Source organism: Talpa occidentalis, unplaced genomic scaffold, assembly GCF_014898055.3.
Source record: "Talpa occidentalis isolate TD23 unplaced genomic scaffold, MPIMG_talOcc4v2.1 talOcc4.5, whole genome shotgun sequence".
In the NCBI taxonomy this organism is placed as follows: Eukaryota; Metazoa; Chordata; class Mammalia; order Eulipotyphla; family Talpidae; genus Talpa; species Talpa occidentalis.
In genome coordinates, this window is record NW_023604861.1 from 49267534 (window position 1) to 49281479 (window position 13946).

Below are 13946 nucleotides of genomic sequence, written 5' to 3' on the forward strand. Positions count from 1 at the left end.
CACACCCACACACACATACATGCACATACATATCGGTATGTATATAAATATGTTTTTAACATGGAAGCTCTTGGGTCTTTTTAAGGATTAGTAGATGAAAATTTATTTAAAATTAAAGTGACCTTAGCTCAATCAAGAAGTTAAAAGCTTCTGAGTGCTGAGGTAGAACCTACCTTATATTTTTCAGACAGAGGTGTTCACATACCCTTGGAGGCTGTTATCATAGCACACTAGTTTTTGAAATGTTTCTATTTGGTAATTTAGGGTTACAGAACAACTTTATCACGACTTGTGTTTTAATCTACTGAAACAAATCTGAAATCCAGGCATATGGTTTAATAAACAGAATAATGCAGATAAGAATGATTTTATTGTACTAGTAATCCATAGTTTATTTTAGTCTTGTATTTATTAGGCTGTTTTTCTCTAAAAAAAGATGTTTCTAGTGTTACAAAATTTTCATCATTATAATTTCAGTTGCTATACAGTAACTCATTTGCCACTTTTTATAAAACATTTAAAAATATTTGCTATTTCTCTTCTAGCTAGTTCATATTCACATGTTACCATACTTCAACTTTATGCAGATATATTAGTTTTCTTCACACATGGTTTTTGTTCTTATACAATCCCTCATGAATATGAATATATATATATGTGTGTGTGTGTGTCTGTATAATTTTTTTAAAAGATTTATTTATTTATTTTATACAAGAACTGGGGTACAGATCGGAAGTGCAGGAGGGTAAGAGAATTCACCAGAGCGGGGAGCAGAACAGGCAGACTGATTGAAGACACTGGTGAGGGGAGCAGCGGGCAAGGCAGGAGAGGTCTGCCAAGCCATGTGGGGTTCTCCCTGGCCGGCGGGGAATCAAAATGGCACTGCTGAGGCTGCGGACAGCTTTGTAGCATTGCACTCAACCGCTGCATCACCGGGGAGGCCCTGTATAAATTTTTCCAAGACAATGAGTTACTGCATAATTAGGAAATCAGCAGTAGAAATGCCCTGGATGTATTGGGTAACTGCTCATTCAGCCTTTACATTCTTTTCCCTAACATGCTACATTGTTAGTCTGATAACCTTTGTTCGTTGTGTTTTTTGTTTTTTTTTTTTTGCATTTCCTATTAGTACATGGGAGTGAAGATAAATACCACATACAATATGGAGTTGAGGTTTATTTGATACTTCACTCCAAAGATTTATATTAAAAACTGTTCTTGGGCCTCCCTAGTGGCGCAAGGGGGTTAAGTCTCAGCACTGTGAAGCTATCAGCAGCCACTGGAGCACGAGTTTGATCTCCCACCATGAAGCTAACCCACATGGCTCAGCAGACCTCTCCTGTCTCACCCACTCCTCCCCTCAGCAGTGCATTTCAGTCAATGTGCCTGTTCTGCTCCCCACTCTGTCTCTGGTGAATCCTTGCTTCCCCCGCCGCCCCCCCACCCCCCACCTCTGGCCTATACCCCAGCTCTTGTATGCATAAATAAATAAAATAAATCTTTCCAAAAAAAAAAAAACCTGTTCTTTTCTTCTTTTTTTTTTTTTCCTGTGATTATCCAGAACAACTTTTATTTATTTATTTATTTATTTATTTTCACAATGCTGTCCAGAATTTTTTTTTTAATTAATAAATTTTATTTTTATATTCCCCATACAATTGCAATCCCCCCATTCTGACCCCAATCCCTCCCCTCCCGCCCCCCCACCCCCAAAAAGTGTCTCTGGTTCATAGTTTTTGTTGATTTTGATTTTCACTTTCTTATAGTTATTCGTTTTCCTGGTCCCTTATTTAAGTATTCGAGATTCCTGCTATGAGTGAGACCATCCGGTATTTTTCTTTTTCTTTCTGGCTTATTTCACTGAGCATGATCCCTTCCAGCGCCATCCATGTTGCTGCAAATTGCATGTGTTTATCTTTTTTGAATGCTGAGTAATATTCCATGGTAATGATGCTAAGTAGATTCCACAAAAGTTTCTCTAAGTTTATCATTTAAGAAGAAAAGAACATTACAATTAGCGAAATTGAAATGTTCTTTTCTTCTTAAATGATAAACTTAGAGAAACTTTTGTGGAATCTACTTAGCATCATAACATTTCAAATATTTAGGCATTCTTTTTTTAGGAGCTCATGTTACTCTATTACAATGTAACAAGCACTATTCTAAGTAGGAAAGATAATTAAGTTGTTTTTTTTTAAAGAATAGAGATGGTAGACCTTTGAAGTCACAGTATAAATATGCCAGCAGTGCTGTGATACCAATTTTCTAAAAAGACTTATAAGAATAAACATAACTTTCATATGAAATAAAAGTGAAATATCCCTTGCAATATACATCAGCCTTGTAGTATCTTGTGAATTGGTCTTGGAGTTATATTTCAAACATCACAAGTCTTAATATAACATTGTAATATGGGTACAACATTACTACTCTTAATACTTTTCTTTCATTTGCAAACTTCAAACCTTCTCACTCATGTCACTATGTCCCCATTACCTATACCTCTATCATCTCTCATGACATTCAAAGTTAAACATAATGTTTCCTATAATATTTTTTACCTTTCATTGTGTAGCTCCCCAAGTATGAGTGTGGCATAATAGTTCTTTAATATTAATGTAAAATGTAACCTTCAAATTAAAAAATTGAACTAATTTTGTTTCTACTTTCAGAGGTCCATCTGCATTTACTATCTTTTTAGGCATTTATTCTTTTTTTTTTGTTTAAAGATTTATTTATGCATACAATAGCTGGGGTGCAGGTTGGAGATGGGGGGTTGGTGAGAGGATTTTCCAGAGACAGAGTGGTGAGCAGAACAGGCAGATGTACTGAATGACACTGCTGAGGGGAGCAGCCAGTGAGACAGGAGAGGTCTGCTGTGCCATGTGGGTCACTTCCCTGCGGGGGATTGAACACGTGCTGCAGTGTCTGGGGATAGCTTCATAGTGCTGAGTCTCAATCTCTTGCACCACCAGGGAGGCCCTAAACATTTATTCTTAAAGTCTTTTGTCTATAACAGTTACCAGGTTAAGAGTTAGTATAAAACACAGAATATACTGAAGTTTGTTGGAAAGAGGGGTGTTCAAGCTTATTAGATATTGTGACTTGTAACAACTTGAAATATAGTGTATAGAGCTTTGCTACAAAGCTAACATTCATAGCCTTAAGAATATTAATCTCTCCATCTCTCTCTCTATATACACATATATATTTACATGTAAATATATAGTTGTGTCATATCTCTGAATATTAGTTGCTTCTGTATTTATCAGTTACGAAATTTCACCATTAAGCTATTACTGTTGTTGCCTGAATACTTACAGATTGTATTTCTAGTAATTAGAGCCCAAGCTCTTCATTGGCATGGTGTTTCAGTTTCTTTGGGACACTTCAGAAAATGTCTTTTTTGGGCCTCCCCCAGTGGCGCAGTGGTTGAGCACTGGGCTGCAAAGCTGCCCATAGCCTCTGCAGCACCGGTTCAATCCCGGGCCGCCAGCGAGGGTCCCACATGGTGTGCAGACCTCTCTCGCAGCGCCCACTGCTCCCCTCAGCAGTGTATTTCGTCAGTCTGCCTGTTCTGTTACCCGCTCTGGCTCTGGTGAATTCTTTCACCCTCCCACACTTCTGACTGTACCCAGTGCTTGCATATATAAAAAATAAATCTTAAAAAGAAAAAAAGAAAAAAAAAAGTCTTTTTTTTTTTTCACATAAAGTAAATTAGGTATTATGTCCTGTTTTTACCTGAAGTGTTTCATTTTCCATTTGCTACCTACATTGTGTTTGCAGTAAGAACTCTTGTTATGCCTCTGAGTGTTCCTGCTCTTTTGTTCTTGTAACCTTTGCAAATCTGCAAATTTCCTGTCAGCTCTGCTAGGCACTACTTAGTGGTGGAGAGGTTGTGTAGATTCTTCTTTTCTAGTAACTTCTGAAGAGAAGGAAAAGGAGACTGGTGTAAAGCTAAAATGTCATGTCTCTGTAAATACCTGCATTTAAAAATAATCTTTTTTTAATTTTAGTGATAATATTGTGTTACATTTCTCTTCTTTGATAATTGTTTCTTCAGGAACTCCCCACAGTCCTCCTTCTTCATCAGCTGGCTAAGCAGGAAGGTGCATGGACCATACTTCCATTGTTACCACAGTATGTTCAACTCCAAATGTGTAAATTACTGACATCTTTATCTCAACACTGTATGCTTCATATTTTTCTTATTAAAAAGGGGTGGTTTTCTGATAATAAAGGAAGTAAATTTGAACTCTATTTTTTTATGATGACTACATTAAGCAAATGTCTTGATTGATTTTTAATTATGAATGGCTTTTCATGAATGGAAAACAAAATATATTTCATTTGTAGGAGATAAAATGTTAATGTATTTGATATTTATATTTGGAAATTATCTGTTTTCTGAACTGGTTTTGTTATGGAAAGAATTAACCTTAAGAATTCTGTAGCTATTTTATAAGCTATTTTATAAGCTGCCTTTTCTAGGAACTGAAATTATACACTGAAGAAAAATAAAAATATAGAGAAAAGAATCTAGATTTCTTGTCAATAAGTATGTTCTTCATCCATTTCTTGATTATTAGTTTTAATATACGTTATTATAATCTCACTTTGTAGAAGTGGTTACTATAAACTACTTTCTTTTTGTCAGTTTTTCTGTAACATATAGCAGAAATTCATCATGGATTTTCTTCTGTGAAGAAGAGACAAGAATACAAATTCCGAAACTCTTAAAAACACTCAGAAGATATGATCCATCAAAGGTGAATGAATTTTCAATGCCAGTATTTGTCTTATGGGGAAAATAGTAAACAAAGATTTGATTTTGATTCAATCTAAAAAAACACTGAATTCAAAATTGAAAAGAATGAAGCAATACTTGAATATCTGGAAGCAATATTAAATAATTCTCTTTCAGGTGTGTAGCTTTAAGAGAGATAGAACTTACAATGAGCCATTTTAAATGAAATATTAATTTGTGTTTCACAATTTCAGAGAATTTAAAAGCTATATTCTAAGAGTTAAGAAATAAGTTTAAAATTGATTATTTCTCTTTAGCAGCAATGACCACATATTATTATATAAGAAATATTTTTAGTACCAACTGGATAGCAGCACTATGGATAGCAGGGGTTAGGACAGATAAATATCCTGACCTCATGAATGGTATAGACTAGTAGGGTGAGGGTGGAGCATTAAAGAAGCAGTGATAGCTAAAAGCAAGGCATCTTATAATAAGGGAAACATAGAGTTAGAAGCACATAGCAGGGCTTCAGGCCTAGTCTGGGAGGGTCATGACAGGAAGTGACATTTAACCTGAGTCCTGTAAGATTAATAGAAGTTAATAGGAGAGAGAGTGCTCTAAGCAGAGGGAATATTTGAGAAAATCTGGAGGTGAGAAGGGATGTATCTTGCTTTGGAAGTTCACTGCTATTTTCATATTTTCAAATTTTATTTTGTGTAGATATCTTCTAGCAAATGGCTCATGTTTACTTCTAAATCCTAGCACTGAGCAGTGTTTAACACTGATACATAGCCCTCAAAGGTCAGCTTTCCTGCTAGGCTATATTCACTATCTTAGCAGATGTGAAAGATTGTCTTAGAAATGTGTTCCCAGTAAGTCAGGCTGTTCAGTTCTCTTGGGGAAGCCTTGGTTACACTCTGATCACTTTATAGAATTTCTTAAACTTGGAATAAACAGAATTGGTCCCTTTCAGGTGCCAGCAGACACCTGTGCACCCACATTCTGATGTGCACCCACATTCTGATGCCCACTCCAGTACTGAGTCAGGTCTTAAAAGAACATAGGGAAGGAAAGGTGGTTTCTGGGTACCTATGGGTTTACTGATGTACACCCAAAAAGTCGGGCAACAGTGGTCATCAGATTGATTTCTCAAACACTGGAAAGTTTTACTTAGTAAAACCTCTGGTCTTGATGTTCTTTAAATGTCAGCAGAATCCATTATGATTTGCCTTCATGCTTTTCTTTTCTGGGAAGATATGGATAAAATTGAATGAGAAAGTTGTTAGGTTAAAAAAAATAATTCTCTCAAAAGAGAGAATTATGAACATTTTTCATCCCCTGTCTTCAGATGATGCTAACCAACATCTGTATACCTTTTTATTTTTTGGCCATATTTTATATAAAACAGTTGTTAGGCTTTTATGTTTCCTTTTGACTTGAGAAAAACTCCCAAATCTTTTTTAGGATGTAGGAGTTCTAATCACCTCCTAGTGTTCATTTCACCTGGAGATTATTTTTCCATTATCCATAGCTCTAATTCTGTACAGAAGATGGTGACTCACTATGCTTTTTAATGAAAATTGGAATGATAAATTTAAAAGTTCAAAGCAAGTTCATGAAAAGCAAGTTCAGTGAGGTAAAATGAACTGTTTTCCCCCCTCTTTTCTGAAATCTAGAATGCTTTATTTCTTTTGAAACTAACTTAAGGCAATAAAAATTATATAACATTGAAGTTAACTCAAACCAGTGTATTTTTTCCATATACCATTTGACATTTTAGGAAAAAAGTATAAGTCAAATCTGATTTTGGCTTCGATATAAATAAACTATGTTAAAATAATAATTATATAATGTGTTAGAGATTCAGTTATTTTGCTTGATTCTGACATTTTCTTTTCCTTCAGCAGCTTCATGTCATTTTTACTAATGCAAATTTATGCTGTTATACAATATTTTTGAATGGAAAAATTTAATCTTTATTAGAGTAATTAATCTGTTAAATTGCCTTTCTAGGTGATTTTCATAAATTTCCATATCTTGTTGATGTCTTTCTTTTTCCCCCATGTATGCTTTTAATATAAGTGTGCATTTGCTAAAGTGTCTTGACTTTTTAATTCTTACTTTATTTCATTTTGTATTTTTAAACTCTGAATTAGACAGTTTGTGTTCTAAAAACCACATGCACAAAATTCTGTGCCAATTAAATACCATAAAGTTGAAGAGTGATATAAATTACAGCTTTTCTTTTTTTAAACAAAATAGTAAAATATTAGAGTCAGTTTAGTAGCTACAAAAATCTTGAACAGCGGCTTTTCATTAAAGTCTCCAATACCTTACTCATTTACTGATACTGAGAACTTAAAGATAATGGTGTGCAGCAGGCACACATTCTCTCTCTCTCTCTCTCGACAATCACATTTTTGGTTGTATATCCAAACCAATTGTACAGGCATTTACAAAATAGATACATAAAGTACTTCTGTTAGAAATTCTGCACACATAATCCTTCAGCGTCCTCCATTAGTAGGAGAATTTTACAAATGAAGACATGGACTGCAGGATTGTCTGTTTTCAGTCGTCTCCTGCAGACAAGTGAAGTGAGCATCTGTAAACTTTATAGCTCATTCCATCTCTTCGGCATTTTTCCAGAATTAAGTAAAATAGCAGCAAAGCCACACTACAATGAAAGCTACCAATCCCAAACACAATGACAGAGACAAAAACCATCATCCTCTCGCCTACCAATACCAACCCTTGGTATGTCCTTGTGTTTTCTTACAGTAATGCCCCTCTTTGCATTCCACTTGCATGCCAGGCTAACCAAGGGGAAAGAAATGATGGGATCAGAGCCCCATCATTTGACGTTTTAAATTTTTAATAGAGGTGGAATGTGGGTGCTGTTAAAGAGTTATTCTAAGATACTAATAGAACATCATTTGAATTATTCTTTTAGTTTTGTCTTAACAATATTTTTTTATGAGACTATTAAGAAAACCATTAAGGTAGATGGGGGTGTGCCCCTTCCCACAGATTATGTATTGATTTCTTCCTTAAAGTAGTTTATATAGTACAGTCCCTTGCAGCGACTCAACAACAATCTTGTATGTGGGTAATAGTTGAACACTGACATCAGGAGTTAAAACATGACACATTCCATATGAAATTATGTTGGGAAGAATTATAATAGTAAAAAATAGGGCCTCTGCTGGTGGCGCAGCGGTTGAGCACTGGGTTGCGAGACTGCCTGTAGCCTCTGCAGCGCCAGTTCAATCCCCGGCCACTGGAGAGGGTCCCACACAAAAAAAAAATAGTAAAAAATAAATAAGGAAGGTACTGAAACATATTGAAGTGTTTATTTTTTTTAAACAAGCAATATTAACTTGACATGTAAAATGTGACGATTTTCATGTTGGTTAGTGTTTAGTACAGCTGTATTATCGATTTAAAAGAAAGATGTTGAATTTTCCTCTCTAAAGGTTGAGGCCATTTATTATTGTTGTTATTATTATTGTTGTTCTTTTTGTTCAGCGATGACTTAATATATCTTTAGACTATCAAGAAAAAAAATCATCAGCAAATCTGTGAACCTGAACATATCGTTGTATTCAGTGGCTTTTTCTGGAAGGCTTCTGGGACACAACCACAAGCAGAAGAGGGCACTTAAGAATTAGTACTGTAACCCTCCTGCTTTTATTTTCTGATAAGAAATGGGGAGTATGGTGGTGACACTTGGTCTTAGTTTCATTAATTAGGGGATAGTTGCCCTTTAAACTCTGGGTTTGCCCTTTTCATTTAAAAAGAATCTGGTTAGCACTTATTACATGTGAGCTATTCTAGAGATATGACAGAAAGCAAAATGGACAAAATCTCTGCCCACAAGAAGGGGCTATTCTTGTCAGGGGAGATAAAAAATCAAGTAATATGTCAGATGGTAGTAACTACTGCTGTTGAGAAAAACAAAGCAGTTATAAGAGGGATAAAGGGTAGACTGGGGGTGTGCTTACTCTCTTATATGGGGTTGAGGGGATTCCTTACTGACCAGATCACATTTGAGCAGAGTGACTGAACCAAGGGTGTGAGCCTGCTACTATTTCGTACTTCTGATTTAGTATTTCCACTTACCTGTCAAATAGGAACCTCAAACTCAGCATGCTTAAAATTAAATAATGTCCCTTCTAAACTCCTTCTGTCTTCAGTCTTCCATTCAGAAACAGCAGCACTGTCTCTGCTGTTGCTCATGTGGAAACCTAGGACTCATGGGTGGGTCCTCTGTTTCCTTCAGCCCCATGTGGTACATCCACTTGAGTCTAGCTCTACAGTATTTCTCTCACCCATCTTCTCTCCGTATATAATGCTAGCACTCTTGTCAGAGTACCATCATCTCTTGCCTTTGCCATTTTGAGACCTCCTGGCTGGTGCCCTGGTTTCTGCTCTTGCCATCCTATCAGTGTAGCCTCTGTAACCAGATCCCATCACTCATCAGCTCTGACATCAAAGGTAATGCCACCAGGTAAAGATTTCTGTACCTAGAGATTTTCATATATCACTGTAAAGACATTCCATTGTCTCTCATCTGTGGAAAAGTTGGTTATCTCATTTTGCTCCTTTAAAAGAAATGTGTAAGTCCTTCCCCTGCCTTTTAGCTGCTTTTAAGGCTTTTCTCTTTGGTTTTTCAAGCAACATCTGCCTATGCATACTTTTCTTTGTATTTGTCCTCACTGGAATTTGCAGAGCTTCTTGAATCTTTGATTTGATACGTTTTGTCTCTTTTAGAAGATTCTAAGTATTTCTTCAAATACTTTTTGAGTTTCATTCTCTCTATACCTGTTTTGGGTTTTGAACTTTGCATATTTTATACCTTTTCACTGTAGCCCACATTGCTCTGCTGCTACTTTCTGTATTTTTCTCCTTTTTTGGTGCATCAATCTGAGTGTTTTAATTGATTTACCTTACAGAACACTGTCCTCTTTCTATAATGCCTAATAGTCTCTTGAATTCTAAACTCAGCTATTGTCTTTTTCAGTTTTAGAATTTCCATTTGACTCTTATTTATAGATTCTAGTTATTTGTTAAAATTTTTATTTTCATAAACATACTGATCAGTTTTTGTTTTTGATAACTCCATGAATCTCTTTCTCTTTTTCTTTGTTTTTGGTCTGGTCTTGTTCCTGGCATCCTTGGCAAGTTTTCACTAATTATTGAAAAATTGAAGAGGCTGCGGATTATCTACAAGATGATTTAGTTTTCTGGGTTGTAGACCTTGCGTGAGTAGGTCTGTTTATAGACTACCCTAGCTCCCAGATCCCAGTCTCCTGGGGGAGCCTGCACTCCAGCCTTGGGCTCCCCAACACAGGGCTGCTGAGGACTTTGCTCAGCTTTTTATCCTCTCCTGGTATGTTCCATTATTTTTTATCTTTCTATTGAAAGATCAGCCTAGCAGTTGAAGGGAAATTACTTACAAAATTTTGGGTTCACTTCTCTGAGATTTCCTTACAATTCTATGGCATTCTTGGCAGTTTCCAGCTCCAACCTTTCTCCCCACTCAGCTGGGTTTCAGAAGTCCTTAGGGGCTGCTCTGAGTTGTGGGGTGTTCTTGGGTCTGGGAAGCAGTGAATTCCTTGTGGGTAACAGGAGGTGAGTGGGGTTCCCACGAATGGGCTTCCTTTCTCTGGAACATTAGCCCTCATATCCTGTCTACCTTTGTTGTTGTCTAATAGTCTGTGCTTCTTTTCACTGGCACCAGAACACCCACTCAGGTCAGTCTCCTGCCTCTTTTTCATGTCATGTTTCCCCACACCCAGCCACCTGGGCATGTTTTTCATTGAATGTTTCAAGCTTTTTTTCTATCTAGGGGACTTTGTACTAACTGCCTGGAATGTTCTTCTCAGATTTGTGCATACATTACTGGCTCCCTGATATTTTATTCACAGTTCAATTGTTACCACAGATAATTTTCTCTTTCTGGGGTAGTCCCCCAGTCACACTTGTTTTGTTTCCATCAGCACATTGCAATCACTCTCTGATCTCATTACTTGCTTATTTTCTGTCTTTCCACTATTGCACAAACTATGTTCCTGCCTGGTGTGGAATAATGTGGAGTAATGTGTTAAATGTGAATTGGTAACATCAACGTTAATTGATTGAATGAATAAGTGAATAAACTGGGCATTGATTTTTGAAGGAATTTTTCAAATTCTTTACAAACCTCAATGGGACATATAGGAACATTATTTTCTTTGCCTTAAATCTTTTGCTGTGGAATATTCTATGAAATACCATTTTTATATATTTATGGTATATTACTAACATTTTGTTTATTCTGATGATCTGATAAATTACTTTATATAGAGATTATGCTGTGTGTATTATCATATGGCTATTACATTTTTCTTAAAATTCTTTAAACGTATGTGATCTGCATTAATTCTCTATCGCTCTGATGATTTAATTAGCTAAAACGAATGATATGGCTTTGTTTTTCTTACATGAAATGGCTTTTTTAAAAAATATTTTATGTCTTTATTTAACAGGAATGGTTTTTAGGAAAAGCATTACATGATGAAGAATCTACAATAATTCACCATTATGCCTTTTCTGAAAATCCTACAGTTTTTAAGTATCCAGACTTTGCTGCTGGCTGGGCACTTAGTATTCCACTTGTAAACAAGTAAGGATTTATTTGAATTTTTTTGGAGGGTGTGTCCGGATCAACTTTTATTCTGCTGAGTATTGTAACTGATGGAGCGCCAAAGCTTTTCAGGCAGAGGCAGCATGTGGGAGAGTGGAGGGACTTACAGCAGGGGCTGTATGCTGCTGGTTCTTGCTTCTGTTCCATCACTTACTAGTCTTCTGAGACTAATCACTAAACCTTTGTACTTCTTCTTACTCACCTGTAAGGTAAGGTGAATAGTGAATTGTGAGGCTGAAGTAGAACACATTCTTGTTCTGAGAACTGGAACCAGGATGTGTCACTATTATTAGTAGACCTGGTTAGCTATAGGCATGATTTTGATGTCAGTAGGAAATGAGTCAGTGTAACAAGTGTGGGGTTGCAACTGATGACTAGCTGTGTGCTTGGCTATCCATATTTCAACATGATATAGAAGGGGAACAGCTACCAAAGACACTGCAGATAATCATACCTGCTACTTAGTGTATAAACATAATAATGCTTTTTTAGATGTGAAAAGTGAAGATAACTCAGTTGCAATTCAGAAGTCAGTTGTTGATGGGCCACCTCAGTTTGAATGCTTCAGATTAATTATTGTGTATGTTTGTTCTTTAGTGAATTAAAGGTTTATAAGGCAGTTATAGTCTTCAAGATGTCATTTATTACCTGGTGTCCTGTTGCCAGGGATTGGAGGCTTGAGAACCTTTTGAGCCCATTGTAAATACAAAGGTAGTAGATATCTGTGGCTCACCAAAACTTCTTGATTATTCCCTTCATATTTGAAAGTTCTTTGCAATATGATACCCTCCTTCCCAAAGCAGAATCACCAAATGACAACGACAATCCCTATTATCATGCCTTCCTTCCTACTAGGGAGCCACTGTAGGATATAAGTCCATCAGGTAGTTGCCCCAAGGAATATTATTTTTCGGAACTGAGTTTTATAGAAAAGGAGACAATGAATGGGAATCCATGGCTTTAGAGGCCATGGCAGAGGAGGGGTCACTTGGGAAGTGGTAGCTGAGATAGTGGCTTCCTGATGTAGCCACTCCCTGAGGTGTAGAGGCCGTAGCTCCTTGACCACCCATTTCTGTGGTACAATTCTGCTTGTGGCAGTTGGAATTGGCTCTCTTTAGACTTTGTAGTAATTCTGTAGCCATTATATGCTTTGATGAATGCATATTGTGCTTGAAGTGACCAGAGTAGATTCTGTATCTCCAACTGAGAACCTTGACCGAGGTACCCAATCCTGCAACTGTTTGACAAGGATGCCTTGCTTCCATCCTGGAACAAGCATGCCTATGAGGACTGACACATGTTCCAGCAAGAAGTAGGAATTTATCATCCCCTTCTCCCCTCTGCGGGTTTACCTAGCTCTGCTTTCTGTAGGAGCCAAGGGAATATGTTCTAACTCAGCAGCCCAGGATCATATTTATTCTCAAATTAATTAGGCTTGGGTTTGCTGCAGTTTGAAGACCAAGAGCTCCCAGGATACTCTTTTCTAACTGTCTAACTTAGGGCCAGTTCAGTTTTTTGTTTTAGCCTGGACTCTTCGGAAGCCAGCATATCCCAGGCCAGGTTACTGTTTCTGGTCTTCTTGTCCTTTGTCTTCCTCTAGTCCTCCCTCACTCTCTTTCTTTTGCATCATAACATGGAATTTTTTGGGTAGACTTCTCCACAGAAGAACTGTGTAACCATAGTTTCTTTGACTTGGGGGTTATAAACTCTTGATGACTCTGCTTCTCGCCCTTTTCACAGAAAACCAACTAAGTCCCCTAAGAGGGAACAATAGAGCTGTAGCCTATGGAGGTCTCTGAGTGCAGAGTGTGCCTTCTTTCCGTAGGGTTGAAGAGGAAACCTACAGACCTAAGTAGACCTGACATAGTATGCCTGGGGAAATAACCATTTCTCTGGAGCCATTACAGCCTCCTTCCTCCATCTCTCCCCTCTGACCTAGAAGACCTCTCATGCTGTAAATCCTAGTAGTTTGGAGAGTTCCATCTTCCTTCTTACCATCACAGTGTCCCCATTTGGCAAGGACCTTCTTGAAGATCTCTTGCTGTTGAATTCTATTTAGCCTTTATTGAGTTAGGTGTAAGGTGCTGATTTTTCCTTCCCTTTAAATTATTTATTTTTCATTCAGGTAGTTGAAAGTGATCTGTCAGGAACATGTCTTTGACTCATGCTGTGCTCTTATAGGACAGTGCAGCTCAACTCTTATTGCTTGGTATGCTAGCATCAAAACATGACCTTACATATAGAAGGATTATAGGGGAAATAAATGAGGGACCAAGGGTAAAAACAATAATAATAATAAAAACCACAACAAAACCAAACAACAATAAAAAGACAACTACAAACCAGAGACATCCTGCCAGGGAGGAGGAGGGAAAGAGACCAGGGTGACGGGGGGAAGAACACAAGGGACTATGGTGATGGTGCATGGGTGAATTGGTGGTAGAAATTCTATGGGGACTACACCTGAGAAAAGAAAGCAAACATTGTGAAAATAAGTAAATAAATAAA

The 13946-nt window shown here is 37.1% G+C and overlaps 1 protein-coding gene across 6 annotated transcripts in view; it reads left to right on the forward strand.

The window, feature by feature from the left end:
* Positions 1-13946, forward strand: part of B3GLCT (beta 3-glucosyltransferase) — a 101919-nt gene that overhangs the window by 44451 nt on the left and 43522 nt on the right. For all 6 annotated transcript variants that reach the window (XM_037527129.2, XM_054701366.1, XM_054701367.1 and 3 more), the window contains 3 exons: positions 4064-4140; positions 4658-4769; positions 11281-11417. In XM_037527129.2, coding sequence (XP_037383026.1) covers positions 4064-4140; positions 4658-4769; positions 11281-11417 — 326 coding nt within the window. The remainder of the gene's footprint in view (positions 1-4063; positions 4141-4657; positions 4770-11280; positions 11418-13946) is intronic.